The sequence below is a fragment of the Petaurus breviceps genome, unplaced genomic scaffold, assembly GCF_028583685.1.
Source record: "Petaurus breviceps papuanus isolate PSGF00001 unplaced genomic scaffold, PetGlider_PUasm1.0 187, whole genome shotgun sequence".
Taxonomy (NCBI): domain Eukaryota; kingdom Metazoa; phylum Chordata; class Mammalia; order Diprotodontia; family Petauridae; genus Petaurus; species Petaurus breviceps.
In genome coordinates, this window is record NW_027185799.1 from 10,644,537 (window position 1) to 10,659,659 (window position 15,123).

The following is a 15,123-nucleotide window of genomic DNA, read 5'->3' on the forward strand; positions in this document are numbered from 1 at the left end:
CCTGCTATGATATAGGTGCTACATAATATTTATTCTCCTTCCTTTTCCCATGTCTTCTGAGATGATCCCCCCATGCTATTCTATATACATACATGACATATTCATAAGAAGATAAAACTATAAGGTGGCATATCCTAAATTCTAAATTAGGATAGATACAGGTGTATGCTGGAGCCCCCTTTACTGGGAGAACTGATTGCTAAATTTTCAGTGTGTCTTTAAACCTTTGAAGGTATAAATCAGGGCTTGATTTATTTGTTAATTGTATAGACTTAAGAAAATAATGGATAAAATGTTAATGTAGATAAAACTTAAAAGTTTGTTCTTCCTGGAAAGCCAGTTGATAAATAAACAGTTAAATTTGAATAGAGGAGACACACACACACACACACACATACACATATACACATATGAGAACACACCCTTATGGGTGAAGGAGTGAGGGAAAGGGAGTTGGGTCTTAAGTGAATTCTTGAAGGAAGATAAGATTTCTTTAGGATAGAGAAGAGTGTTGGGGACAGGTGGAACAGCTGAGCAAAGGAAGGACAAGGAGAACATGTATACTCTATTAGGGGGCTCAAGAGACCAGTTTGTTTGGAGTTTTGCTTTGAGTTTTGGAAAGTAATGAGTAATGAGGATGAATAGATAGGCAGTTTGGGATCAGAGGGTGGAGGGCTTTGAATGCCAGGCTGAGCACCTTGGACTTTATCCTGGAGGCATTGGGAACCACTGAGAGTTTCTGAGTGACTCATATGGAGCAGAACTTCAGGAAACTGAATCTGGCAGCACTGTGGATGGGGGAGAGGGTGGGGAAACTCTGTATATATTATGACATATGACTAGAAGATAGGGGATCAGCATTTATTTGCTTTTACACATTAGAACTTTTTTAGCCAAATGAGTGTCACTCTTCAGTAACAGCTTTGAATGTGGAGGAAACATGTTTATCTCAGCAATGCTGTCACGGCTTGATATTTTTTTTTGAGTTATCTCTTTGGATTTGCCCTCAAAACCAGGTTATTCCCAAAGGTCTCACTAGTGAATCCCAGTTTGCATGGGACTCCGAACCTTTTTGCCAAACTGGTTTGTTACATTAAGGGAATTTAAAAAATATGATTCATACTCTAGGGGCTGTTTTGAAATTGTTCTGGGATGTTGTGAGCAGTTTCATTGCTGAAATTGGGGCACATCCCCTGAGACTGCTGTGTTCCAGTGAATGGGTAAGTTCTGGTGCTTTTGTTTAAAAAAAGAAAATCAACCTCATGGTCTGCACACCAGACTGTGCTTTGGATAGAATGTTAATGGTGAAAATGACTCAATTATGAGAAAATTCCGTTTTAAGTTGCATCCTTTAGATGTGTGATCATCAATTATACGTGTGTATATACATATACATATGCACATATGTATATGTATGTACACACATATCTTCTGCTAATAAATGCTTGGTCAATGTGGTTAACAAATTGAAACACTCCGCAAAGATGTTCAAATTATTTTGGAAGGGAATTTTGGTGGAATGAAAATAATACTGAATTTGAGTTATGAGACTGAAGTTTCAGTTTTTTGGTTTGCTACTTTTACTACCTATACAACTTTTAGAACTGCTCCCACCCCACCCCCACCCCGAGCATATATTACATTTTTTGAATTTTGGGTCTTAGCTGCCTCATTTGTAAAATGAACCTAATCTTTCTGAAGCAGGGACTATATATTACTTCTTAAAGATCCCCTTCCAATTCTATGAGCCTATTTATTATAACTAAGAGCACTCTGAGAACTGTCCTTTTCCCCCAACCTCCCATATTAGTTTTATGGACTAATTTGGTTGTTTATTTCACATTTTTGATTCCAAGGCGATTGTGGCCAGAATTTACATGGACATGTAAATCCTGTGACCTACAGGGTTATGGCAGCTCTTCTATTGCTACTGACTCAGACCACAGACTACTGCTACCTTGACCTCAAACCCCATCCTATTCTGTTCTCTCCTTTTATTGGCATGTGCAGACAATATACTTTGCATCCTCTTTCTTCAGGGAGAAATCTACCGAGGGCTGTTGCGCAGGCTAATGCCAAGGGGAGATTTCAGCCCATTGAGTCATTTCTGCACTTGAATATGCCTCATTTTCCTAAAACTACCTGTGGTATAATCTCTTGAAATGATTTTCAACATAGCTCACATTTCTCTGTGTGCTATGTATTGTCATTTGAGGTCAGGAAATTGAACCTTTTACGATAGTTGCTCACATTTTCCGGTCACTTTAAAGTTTACAAAATGTCTTGTCTTTATAGTTGATACTATAAATATGATCCTCATTTTATAGGTTAGGAATCTGATACACAGAGTCAATGTCAGGGACCAGATCCAATATCATTCATGCTGACTTGTGGTACCTGTGGAAGAGAACTAGCTGCAGTCAGACACCCTGGATTCAAATCCTGCCCCTTCCACTTATTACTGCTGTGCCCTCTGGCAAATCATTTGACCACTCTTGGCCCACTCAATTTCCTTATCTCTAAAATGTGGGCATTAAGTTGGACTGGATGGCCCCTGGGTTCCCTTTCAGCTCTAGCCGTAGAAATCTACCATAAGATAAACTCTAGGGTCTCTTTCAGCCTTTGATCTATGATGCTCTCTTTATATCCTGCTGCTTTCAGAAGGCAATGTCCAGCCTGTTTTGTATTTTCCTTTCCCAGGGGTGTGGTTGTCTGATTTCTAAGCATCTACTATCAGTTCCTCTCTACCTGCATAAGTCCAATGTTGTTTCCATTTGTTTATTTTTTGCCTTTCTTTGCATCCCAGGCACTTAGCACACAGTATCTGGAATATAGTGGGGACCCATTAACTGCTTCTTGACTTGATTAGTAATGCTGTAAAATGCCATTGACCAAAGAGAGACCTCTCTGAGAGTCATGTTATGAAGGGGTAGGGGTGAGGCTTTCACTCCGCAGAATGTTGAACCAGTTAGACTTCATAAATAACGAGTCTGACAACAGAATTTAAATAAATAAGCTGCATTATCTGTACAAAAAATATAAATACAGGCTTGTGTTTTTCAGGGAGGAGTCACATCCTTCCACAGTATTTAGCAACCCTTTTCTTCTTATTGCGATGCTGCCAAGTCACAATTCACAGGACAAACATTTGAAAGTACATTCATTCCATGCAAGAGAGCTCAGGGTTTTCTATTCCAAATTGTGGCTCTCTGGTGGTTTCTGCAAAACATAGTCCCAGGTGCAAAAACTCTACAGGTGACTACACTGGAAAGGTTTCACTAGTTATGAAATGTACAGTTTCCCATTGTTTTTCCATTAGCTATTGAACTAGAAACAGTCACTCCATTATTATTAAAGGGTTCTCCCCTTTACTCCATGCAAAACTACCATGTCACAAATTAAGCCCCTCTCGTTGCCCCATCATCACACGTGTAAGAGTTTACCATGTATTCTGTACACAGTGAATGAATGTATTCCCAAGTTAGATGTCAAGTGCCATTTAAAACAGAAAAACATACAACATCACCACCGATTTGATAGGAACACAATTTCAGGAAGATCATTAAAAGTCCCCCATCCCCCCACCCCAATAGTTTTATCTGGACAACATCATGTACAATTATTAATATTGCACTTTTTATACAAGAAATCCTAATAAATATACACAAAAGATATACAGACATAGAAGACATTCTCTTTTTATTTTAAATAAAACTTACACTGATTCTAAATAACATGATTTCTGGGAGCCCAATTCTGGAGGAAGAGGAAGAACGGAGAGAGACACACATTCTGACCCTTCCCTCATTGCTTCACAGGGGAAGGATATGGCAGAGGAATGTTGCCGTTGACCTTGATGTTGACTTCCCCAAAAGAATTTTAAGGTGGAAGACAGAGCTGTGGCATGGGTGGTAGCACGCCCAGAATTGAGTGGTGCCTTATTCTTATGTGGGCAGAGGGACAGTGCTGTGGCTCACTCTAGAGGCACTACCCCTTCCCGTCATTAGTGTGCTATGTGTGGCATTGGCGCCCAGGATCTGCCATAACAAGGGAAATGGGAAGTTGTTCCAAAATTGGAGTCTCCCAAAGAAAGTCTGTATGTGCCTTTCAAGCATAATGGTGATTAGTGTTGGGGAGCTCCTGGTTGGTTGAATGAAGCTTTCTAATACAAAGTAACGGGGTTACAACCTTGTTTGACTGCCAGAGCTACAAAGGCCTCACAAGAGCTACGTCCTTCCATTGCCTGAGACACACCTACTTGTAAGGCACTAAGGTAGAAGGACGAAGCTTTCCAGCCCCTGCTCTTCAACTCTTGGCTCCTACGATGCCACTGTCCAGTCAATAGAAAGCACCTGTTACTACGTGTTTCTAAGCCATCCTAGAAAATAATGACCCCAAATGGGGAGTGTCCCTTCCCCAGAAGCCTCCCTCATTCCCAAGGGAAGGATTTGGGCATTTACCAAACAGAAAACACTGTGAGGGCTGACTTAAAGGAGCACAAACCCATGAGCTGAAGGGACACATGACATTTTTGAGCCTAGGATAACTGATTCTTACAAGGCAGTGTTGTCCAAAGGAAAGTGGGTTGGATTGGAATCAAGAAGTTGTGGGTTCAGATCCCAGCCCTATTTCTTATTGACTATGTGACCTTGGGTTTGTCATCTGTGAAACAGGTTGGAGATGACTTCTAATGTCCCTTTCAATTCTAAGTCAATGACAATCTCTGACATGGTACCAAACCATACCTCCAGTTCCCATTGTATACACAAACCCTTTCCCTCTTTCCCCATCCCCTTTATTTTACAGATAATACTGTACCTCTTAATTCCTAGTGCTTTTTCCTTCATTCTCTTCACTGTCTATCCATTCACTCCCTTTATATTACACATGACCTTGTTTCCTACTTTCCCTTTTAAAGGAGGAGAAAGGCTGGGGTTCTAGACTGGTTCTCATTCCAGCTCAAGGTCTGCTCTTCTTGGTTCCCTCCAGTTGTCCTCATTGTGACAAAGAGGACATGGCAGGCAGATGAGACAAACTGAGACAATTCATGTTTTATACACATACACACACACACTCTCTTCTAAAACAAAACAAACACCCTGTTAGTTGTCCAAAGTTTGTGTAAATACATACAAATCTACCCCCTCCACTTTTTTTTTTCCAATTTTCTTCCCCATCTGTTGAGCTAACTGGCATGGTGGAGGCTTTGTCTCCTGGGGCCCATGGCATCGGTGGTGGCTTTGGTGGACTTCACCTTCTCCTAGCTTCTCTGTGTCATCATAGGGGATGCCCCTTTAAGCAGCTTGCTTTTTCTAGGCCTGGCTCAGCCTAGAACCTTTTTTTTCCTTTCCTTTTATAATTCTAGCTATTCCTGCCTTTATCGCATTCTGTCTTCCAGAAGTGTGGAAGGGAAAGCTTGTCGAGGCCCTTATATCAAGGAGGGGGTCAGTCAGATGAGGGTGCATGTGTGGGTGGGTGGGGATTGGGGAGGGAAGAGGAAGAAAGGGGAAAATAAATAAATAAAATGAAGAAAGCTTGAGTTCTGTCCCACTTGGTTGCACGAGTCCTTTGAGTGTGGCCAGAGCAGAGCAATCCCCTGCTCCCCATCTTCAGGCTTTGCCGCAAGTCCCACAGCAGCGAGATTTGAACTGGGTGAGCTGGCAGAGTTTCAGCTGTTTCACCTTCTCGCAGTACCTGGTGGTGTCTCTGCACTCCACTGGGAAAGGGGGAGAGGGGGTGGGGAGAGGGGACAGAAAGGAAACGGTGAAATATAGGCAAATTGACAAACGCTATTCTGTGTAGGCCAGGCAGGCAGGCTGGGGGTGGGTGGCTAATGGGGCCTGGCTGGGCCAGAGGAGTGGAGGTGCTAAATACACTTTGTGGAATTGATGAATATGGGCCCAGAATAGGCATGCTTCTCTGTAGAGGCTGATGGATCCCTCCACCCATCTGATGCACCAGTCATACTCCTCTGGCAGTAGAGGAAGTGGGAGCCTTTGCTTCCTTCTCTACCTTTCCTTCCCTGGCACATCTAGCCTTGCCTGTGCAGTGCATGCATGCCAGCGACTTCTCTTAAGGTATTTATCCTCCCTCACCCTTTACAGTGTAAGGGGTAAAGAAGGGGGCACTAAAAAAAGGAAAAAGTTCACTATTATCTATAAAACAAAGGACAAAAAAGGGCAAATGAGAAAAAGAAGGTTGTGCCCCCACTATGCTTATGATGTGAGAATGCATCCTTAGCATATCTCGTCATAGATATATTAGTAATCAGAATATACTGAAGACTCGCTATAACCCTCTCTTTGGCAGCTGAGATGTCAGCCTTTCAGTGAGGCTCCTTTGATATTGAGTAGAATAGAGCGTTAGACTTGAAGTCAGAAAAACCTAGTTCCAAATCCCACTTCTTATCCTGTGTGACCCTGGGCAAGTCACAACCTTTTTGGGCCTCAGTTTCCTCATCTCTGTAATGAAGTGGGTTTGGCCTAGATGACCTCTAAGGTCCCTTCTAGATGCATGATCCTATGATCCTACTGACCTAACTCCTTTTCTTCCACATAAAATTTCCCATAGCACTTTACCTCAATCACATTCTTCCCTAGGTTACTATGGTGCTCTCCCCAATAGCCTGCCCGTCCCCCTTGTCTAGACTGTAATCTCCTCGAGGGCAGAGACTACTTCTTTGTACAATGCTGGTGCATAGTAGAGACATAACTGTTTATTTAACTGAATTCCAGTGGATTCATGCTGGACTAATTTGGTTCTACTATGAGGTTGCACCAGATTCATGATATTACAGTGTCCCATTATTAAGCACAGGTACACCTTGTCAGGTAATTGTCTTTCACTGTTGAGGGCCTGGTGTCTGGACACCATTCTGCCAGGAATGCTACAGATCTTTGGGGGCAGTGATGGCCACCTTATAGGCTCAGTGAATAGCTTTGCACACAACAGGCACTTGGGAAATATTTGCTGATGTCATGAACAGAAAATTTTACAGAACAGGAAGAAGACAACATTGGGAATTAATTCTGTTAAGGTGAACAGTTTTCTTTGTAACTTGTCATTGTTTTAGGAGCCACTTTGCCATCTGAGCAGAGGAACCAAATCAATGTCATTTAAAAAAATGAACTGTGCTCTATATCCCTTTGCTTGTCTCCATAAGAATACTTTCTTGCTGACATGGTAGGAAGAACTGAATGCCTAGATTCATTTTCTATTTTTTCCTTTTTGTCCTATGGTTTCTGTATTTTTCCTTAAGAGGAAGTATAGTCCTTATGATGGAAGGATTTGAGAAGAGGGAAAGACCAAATCCTCAGCGAATTTGGACATTCTGCTGTGGGGATTGCAGGGTAGGGAGACTAGATAGAAACATGTTCTAATAGAGAAGGAAAGTCAGGAGGCAGAAGAAATGGGTTTGAATCCAGGCTCTAGCCCTTACTAGCTAAGTGGCCCCAGGCAAGTCCCTTCACTTTTCTGGGCCTTAGTTTCCTCATCTGTGAAAAAGAAGGGAGGGCCATCCCAGCCCTCAGCTCCTTCAAGTCTATAAAAAGGGTGTCAAATAGCAAAATGCATGTGTGTTGGCGCCTTGAAGAGTTCTGGTTACCGCATGGCCGAGAGGGAAGGAAACCAGATAACAGGGATGTTTGTTGTTTCGTGGTCAGACCCTGCCATGGTGGTTTTCCAAGTGGACTTCATGGTTTTCTTCTTCGGTGTTTATAAAGCTTATTTTAATTGGCAAGGCCTTGCTGCTGCCTGCTGCCCACACGTGAGCTGGACGCTGAGTGTGTTTAGGTTCCCACCGGTTGCTCTCCCCAGAGGAGCCTAACTTTTCCCTTTCTCCAGATGAGGGCTGGAGCCCCCAGGTCACACCCATCATGCTTGACCAACAGAGCAGTGAATTGAGAACCCAGATTTTGTGGCACATGGTCACTCTGTGTGTATACGCACATACCCTTGTACACGCACGTGTACAGATACATAAACACACACAGAAAAGGTTCCTTTTGAGAACAGTGGTTCCACAGCACTAACCACGGGGCTGGGTCCTTGGGGCTGCCCTGTGGACCCGCAGCCCTGCAGGAATGTTGCAGAGGACTCTTTTGGGTTGGAACGTACTGTTTTCGCAGGGGGTGACATTGCAGCGCTGCCAGTTGGCGGGGCGGGGTCTCCAGGAGCACAGGTGTTCTGGTACGGGCTTGTTGGTGCGGATGTGCACGCATTCCACTCGGCGCGACTGGAAGCCGTAGTTACCACACGTGGCCGTACACAGTGTCCACAGGCTGACCCTCCAGTGTACGCCACAGGCTTCTGCCCAGCAGTTCTGAGTGCTCACAGGCCTAAGGGGAAATGCACGGGATGGTTATCAGCATTCCAGCGGCAGGAGACAGTACCAGGAATCTAGATCTCTACCTCAACAGTAACTTGCCTTTTCCCTCAGCTTTAAATTTTCCTCCCTTTTCTCTCTGCAAAGTAGCTAGTACAAATACTGTCTTCATTCCCAGATGTGAAAACTGAGGCACAGAGAGGTTAAAATGACTTGCCCACAGTCACAGTAAGAGTTTCCTAACTCCAAAAAAGTGCTCTCTTCGCTATATCCTTGACCAGAGTACAGTGGCTTCACTGGAAATCATCATTTACTGTTCTGGGACTTGTCAACTCTTCATGGAGCCAACACACATGCATTTTGTTATCTGACACTTTTTTCTTTCTTTTTCCTTTTGTTGGGGGGGGAAGGCAGGGCAATTGGGGTTAAGTGACTTGCCCAAGGTCATATGGCTAGTTAGTGCTAAGTGTCTGAGGCTAGTCTTCCTGACTCCAGGGCCAGTGCTCTATTCACTGCACCACCTAGCCAAGCCCTTCGACACCCTTTTTATAGACTCGGAGCTGAGGGCTGAAATGGACCTCCCTCTTTTTTACAGATGAGGAAACTAAGGCCCAGAAAAGTGAAGGAACTTGTCCTCCAGCCTACTGAGCTAGGACAAACATACAGAGAATGAACACTGGGAATGCAAGGAGTAGCCAACTTGGATCTGGCCACACAGATCCTCACTGGATTGGCAATCAAGAAACCTGGATTTCAATCTGGGAGCTATGATGACCTAATTAGTGGCCATGTTAATTTGTGACCTTGGTGGAGTCACTGTCCAATTTTTTTCCTCATCTGTGAAATGAGGGGATAGACTCTAAGGTCCCATGCAACTATATTAGCCCTATGGTCCACCTACTAGTTGTTATATTTATTCATTGTATGTACATCTCATTAGAGGCAGCTGGTGGCAGTGGATAGAGTGCTGAGGCTGGAGTTAGGAAGACCTGAGTTCAAATATGACCTCAGATACCTATTAACTGTATGACCCTGGGAAAGTCACTTAACTTCATTTTATCTCATTTTCCTCAACTGTAAAATGCAGATAATAATAGCACCTGCCTCTCAGGGTTGTTGTGAGGATCAAATGAAGCAATAATTGTAACATGCTTGGCACTTTGTATGTAGTAGGCACTGTATAAATGCTTATTCCCTTCCTTTTCCCTTTCCCCGATGCTTCATCACGGCATGAGAGCAACCCTGGGTTCTTTCATGATAGGCCAGCAAAGTATGTGCTCTGCCAGTCTGGAAAGGGCTCAAATGCTATCTTAGTCTGCAATCTGAAGATCAGAAGGGCTGGCCCTAACGCCATGAATTTCTCTGGACATAGAAACTCTTAAAGACCGTCTATTAAGTTATAGGAGGTTCTGCTGAGGGAAGGGCTGTGCTAACAGATTTGGAGATCTTCCAACTACTGAGGCAGTGGGCAGCTGAGTGGGTCTGCTTTATATGTGACTCTCTTCTTCAATGTCGCTGTCCTGGGATCTCAAGAAGGCAGAACCAATGTCTGTTTAATGGGCTTTATACAGCCCTTCATGAAGCAGAGAGAAGGACTTTGGATGAGAAGAAGGACATTGACACAAGTAAGGCAGGGAGCACATGGCTTTCAGCTCTGCAATGGACAGGCAGCTGAACACACCTTATGACCGAGCCTGGCTCCTAGGAAGACTGCTGAGGGAGGTGAGGTGAATGTTTCCTTCTGTGGAAATTACTTTGACATAGACCAAATGGGATGCCTGTACTGAGAAAATCTCTCTTGTGTGACTCAAGTTAGAGGAGGGTCTTAGATTACTGCCAACCCTCCCCCACCTTCCCTGCTCTAGGAATGTTAAAGATCAGGGTCATGGGTTTCTTGGCATGAGCTGGTCATTTGTTGTGGTAGCAGGGAGAGATCTTGTTGAGGCCCTTTTTTGGGTTCAATGGGTAGTGTTTTTTTGCCCAAATGGTGGGGTTGCCACACCCAAGTTACTCATTTGGCAGTTGGTGTTCTTGCATTATCACCCCAGCCCTTAGTCCCCACTGCATCCCTCTCTCCCTCAAAATTCTGAAACTTCGGAAAATGGGCGTAGGTGGTAGAGTGAGGTGGTGAAATCCTATCCTTAGAAACTGGAGGGTGGGGGGAGGGATAGTGAATTTTGATTAGAAAGCCCTTTGGTTCCCATTCCTGAGGGAGAAAGGGTGCAGGGTTTTCTTACCTTGGAAGGGCACTACAATTCTCAAAAGGTAAGGAGATTCCATCTCTCGTCTGGCAGAAGACCTGTCTGTGCTGCACGGCTAGGCGGGGCCCGATGCATGGCCCATTACACTGTGGACCAGGGAGAAGAAAGGCATTGTGTGAAAGGAACAGAGGGATGGAGCCCAGCCTCTTCTGTGAGTGTTGGTGGTGGTGGGATTAGGGGGTAGGAGGCATGAGGACTGGATCCTGATCCTGCAAATGGGCTTTAGTGAATTCACAAAGACTTGGTGCCACAGGGCCATGGGACTCTTTGTCTTGCTAGTTCCATCCAAAATCAAATCATCTCAAATACATGAGAGACTGGGAATGAAAGAATCACTGGGTGAGTGGGATTTTTTCCTCACAGCTCAGAGGCACTATATTCTATCATCAAGTGGTTCCTAGTGACAAATGAGGAGCCAGACCAAGAATCATACTTTTTTCTCTTCCACACTGATCATCTGAAAGTGTAGACAATATTTGAGAAATATAAATCAAACACTAGGAGTGGAGGGCATTGAAAACAATGTGATCCCTACTGAGCTTTTGCTTTTCAAAACCAATAACTCTTTATTTGCAAAGTTAAGAAACCAAACCTTTCCATTTCCCCAACTTGCCCTTGGTTCACAGTCTCCAGGTTAAAAATCGGGTAGAAAAACGAGAGAATGTACATCGCCAAGGCTTTCCAAAATGAGAAAACAGGAGCCTTCTGTGGTAATCATGGGGCAGATGTGAAATCTGGGGCATGAAAGGAATGGAGTTTGGCATAGTTGGGAAAATGCCATTGATGGGGGAAGCCAGCCAGCCCTTTGGCACTGACTTGGTCCTACTCTATTGTTGATGAATAGCATTGAGGAAAGCTTTTCCGGGAGCTGAAAGGGACAATCTAGGGTCAACTCTCCTAACAACAAACGCCACTATAATAACCATCTCTGGAAGACACAAAGCTCATCAGGCTTTAGTTAATGCCCCACCTATCTCTAGTCATACTCAGTACAGCAAAAAGACTGACAACTCCTTTTTGATCATTATAGTGGGATGTAGCTTTATACTTAACTTCCTAAGGCAGTGATTCACTTCTGGGCCCTTAAAGGTCCTTTTTTGGCTGTGATGTTCATAAAACCACAGGGAGTTATTTAGGAGTAGGTGAGAAATATCAGCCATAAAGGGCATCAGTCCAAGCCAGGTTTTTGAAGGTTGAGGAAATATTTTTAATTTCCCCAGGGAAATACCAGCATTATTTCTCCTAGTCTTATTGAAGCAAAGGAAATGGAGAAACAAGAATGAGCATGTGACAGTTCCAAAGACATTTTCATGGAAATGTAGGTGTGAATGTTTGGGTAAGGACACATTCTCCTGTCTCAGTGTCTTCCTTCTCATCCTTACCCTTCCCCCTGCCCCCACCTTGTTAAATTTCTATCCATCCTTTAAAATGGAAGAAACTCAAAGACCATTTCTTTTAAGTATAATCATCCCCACCCCAAGTTTTCCTAAGGCACTTATATAATACTGAGTATCAGAAATCTCTGTTTTAGTGATTTTTCCCTCTTCTAGGCTGGTAGTTCCATAAGAGAGGGCCATCTCTTAGGTTTCTTCCATTACCTACCGCTTCCATTACCTATTAAGACCAAAGAAAGTGCTTAATAAATGTTTGCTGATTGAATAACTGAATCTTGAAGATAAATTCTAAGCAAAAAAATGATAGGATTGTGAGATCAAAATAATTGATTACAATCCATCATTCGAGGAAGGGTCTGGGTAGATTTTTTTGCTCATTTTTCACTCTGTTGGGAAAGGATCATTAATCTTGCTGAACATGAACCTGATGTCCCTCCCCTCTGGTGACCCTGATGACATAATGTAGAAACCAGAGCTAGTGATCTGTTCCTAATAAGAATCCATTTAACTGCTTGATTAAGCAAGAAGATCCTTTTTGAGACTGGAGAGAGTTATAAAAAGTGGGTTTTTCCAGGTAGGAGAATGTCCATTATGGATGATGTGCATGCAGGGGAACTGGGGGAAGCTAATAAGGAGACATATCTATCTAGGCAGTACAATGATCTGGCGTCAAGTAGGCCCATCCCTATCTGAAACCCTTAACTGAATGTAGTATCACGGAACACAGTATGACCATGCCTCCACCCAGAACATTAGATCTTTTCTAGCAGAGAATCACAGAGTGTTACCTTGAAAGTGAATGTTTTCCAAAGAATACATCCAAGAACTTCAATGCCTTTATTTCTGGTCAGCTCATGATAATGGGTCCCATTTTACCAAAGGCACCAATAACTTTGTAGCAATGTTTTCTCAGTTACTTAAAAAATGAATTAAAATAATACCGACTATAGTGAGCATCCCATTTGGCAAGACAAGGGCTAGTTTAAAATAACAGCTGAATTCTGCTGTGAGAAGGAGTTTTACCTTTGGCTACAGCTTTTTTTTTTTTGCTTTTTGGAGGGCAGTTGGGGTTAAGTGACTTGCCCAAAGTCACACAGCTAGTAAGTGTGTCAAGTGTTTGAGGACAGATTTGAACTCAGGTCCTCCTGACTCCAGGGCCAGTGCTCTATTCACTGCGTCACCTAGCCACCCCTAGCTTTATTCTTAAATTTAGAAAAGCTGCAATACTTCTCAGCACCATTCCCCCCAAACCTAGAAACAGGAAAAGTTCTGCACATGAAGTAGAAGTCTTAAGAGATATTATCAGTTTGGGGCTAAAATATTGCATTTTGTTTGGACCATTCAGGAACTGATAATTAAATCTTGAGTTGGAGTGAAGGGTGGCATTGAAAGAGGGAAAATAGTGATTCTGAACTGTACCATTCGCCATGAAAGAGAGTGTAAGAGGACCTGGAAGTTATTGTGGACTTTTCCCATTATTTTTGGTCATGGTGTCTTGGCATTCTCCTGACCCAACTTGTATATTTATTATAGTCACTCGAGATGTATAGAATAGCTCTTTAAAGTGTGTAGAACAAGACTGATTTTGGAGGACTGGTTTTCAGATCACCCAAGTGGCTCAACATCCACTGGTTTTCTTCTACCTTCCAAGATTGCTGCTTAGAGAAGACTTCAAATAGATCATGTCTTAACCTTGAAGAAAGCTACAAATTCTCTCTCCTGCAGGACACCTTTCTTGGTGCCCCTCCTTCACTCTGCTTCCTCAAGCTGTCAGACTGGTATCTTTTTACATGTTCATTCTTGCCTCTGATAGAATGAAAGCTCCTCAAGGCCAGGGACTTCTCTTCATTTTATCTTTGCTTCTCTAGCACCAAGTGCAGCTCCTTGCATATAGTAAACCCTTAATAAATGCTTCTTGGATTGGATCTGAGATATCTCTGACTTTGAGCGATTCTAGATACCAAGTTTTTTCTTCTCATAACAGTAATAATATCCTGGAAACTGGAGGTGAGATTGAGAGAATTTCATTATTACAGCTACTTTTTGGTTAGCTCACTAGAAGACTTAGAGGCTTTTTTTTGGTGGGGGAGGGGGGGCTTGACAAGTAGATTTCTTGATTGAGGTCTAACTTGCTAGAGAATCTAGAAAGAATGAAAGAAAAAAGCACAGTCCCTCCTGGGACTGATGAGTGGCATAATCTGAGAGAGGAAAACAGACTCTAAAGGATCTATTAGTTCTCAAAGTTGGTTTTCTTCCATTTGTTAATCTTCATCCTTGGAAATATTATGAAGATAAAAAGTACTTTTGAACAAGTGCCACCCTTCAGTGTAATTCAAAAGTTGTTTTTCAAATCTTGAATGGTCCAGATAAAATGGAGTATTTTAGCCCCAAACTCATGACAGCTCTTAAGACTACTATTTCATGTGCAGGACTGTTCCCGTTTCCAGGTTTTTTTGGGGAAAAGTATCCCAGTTACCTGCTGCACAGCCTTGGGGATAGGAGTTAACATTCCAAAAGAGAGTCTTTCTTGGCAAAACTTCTTTTCTTGTAATTATATTTAGCTTATTTTATTCTTATGTATGTGAAGTAGGGGTAGATGTGGAAATGGAACAGGGCTTGAAATAACATATTAAAGGTACTCAGGTGGTGATGCCTTACCTGGCCCCAACTAGAGAAGGCCCACTCTACACAGAGCTGCTGGTTACATGCTTGGGTGTCCACAGGTCGTTTGGCCAGTTGAGAACACATCTCATTGGACATAGGTACTGAGACTCCAGTGGCTTTCAGCTTCTGACATGTAACTCGACGAGTCTGGACCCCTCCCCCACAACTTCGGGTGCAGGATGACCAAGAAGTTACCATCCACCTGTTAGAAGGGGGGAAAAGGATCAGGTAAGCCAAAAGGTCTTGGATTGAATCATAGGTTGCCATAAGGAGCTTCCTAGATGTCCAAAGTTTACCCTTCTCTGTCTAGATAATAATTTCTGGTAATCTGGACATATAGATGACCCTTTTCATAACCAATATCATGGATCATAACCAATACAGATAATGTGAAATCAACAGGCAGAATTCTCTTTAAATGTTTAGGCAATGGACCCAAAAGGTAGATTTTTGAAAGATACCCAGGAAACCAAGTGTCAGC

At 43.0% G+C, this 15,123-nt stretch overlaps 1 protein-coding gene across 4 annotated transcripts in view; it reads right to left on the minus strand.

The window, feature by feature from the left end:
- Positions 1-3,002: 3,002 nt before the first annotated feature.
- ADAMTSL1 (ADAMTS like 1) overlaps positions 3,003-15,123 on the minus strand; it is a 1,086,428-nt gene continuing 1,074,307 nt past the window's right edge. For all 4 annotated transcript variants that reach the window (XM_069090660.1, XM_069090659.1, XM_069090661.1 and 1 more), the window contains 4 exons: positions 14,637-14,844; positions 10,561-10,670; positions 8,116-8,336; positions 3,003-5,716 (listed from right to left, as the gene is read on the minus strand). In XM_069090660.1, coding sequence (XP_068946761.1) covers positions 5,610-5,716; positions 8,116-8,336; positions 10,561-10,670; positions 14,637-14,844 — 646 coding nt within the window. In that variant the 3' untranslated portion in view covers positions 3,003-5,609. The remainder of the gene's footprint in view (positions 5,717-8,115; positions 8,337-10,560; positions 10,671-14,636; positions 14,845-15,123) is intronic.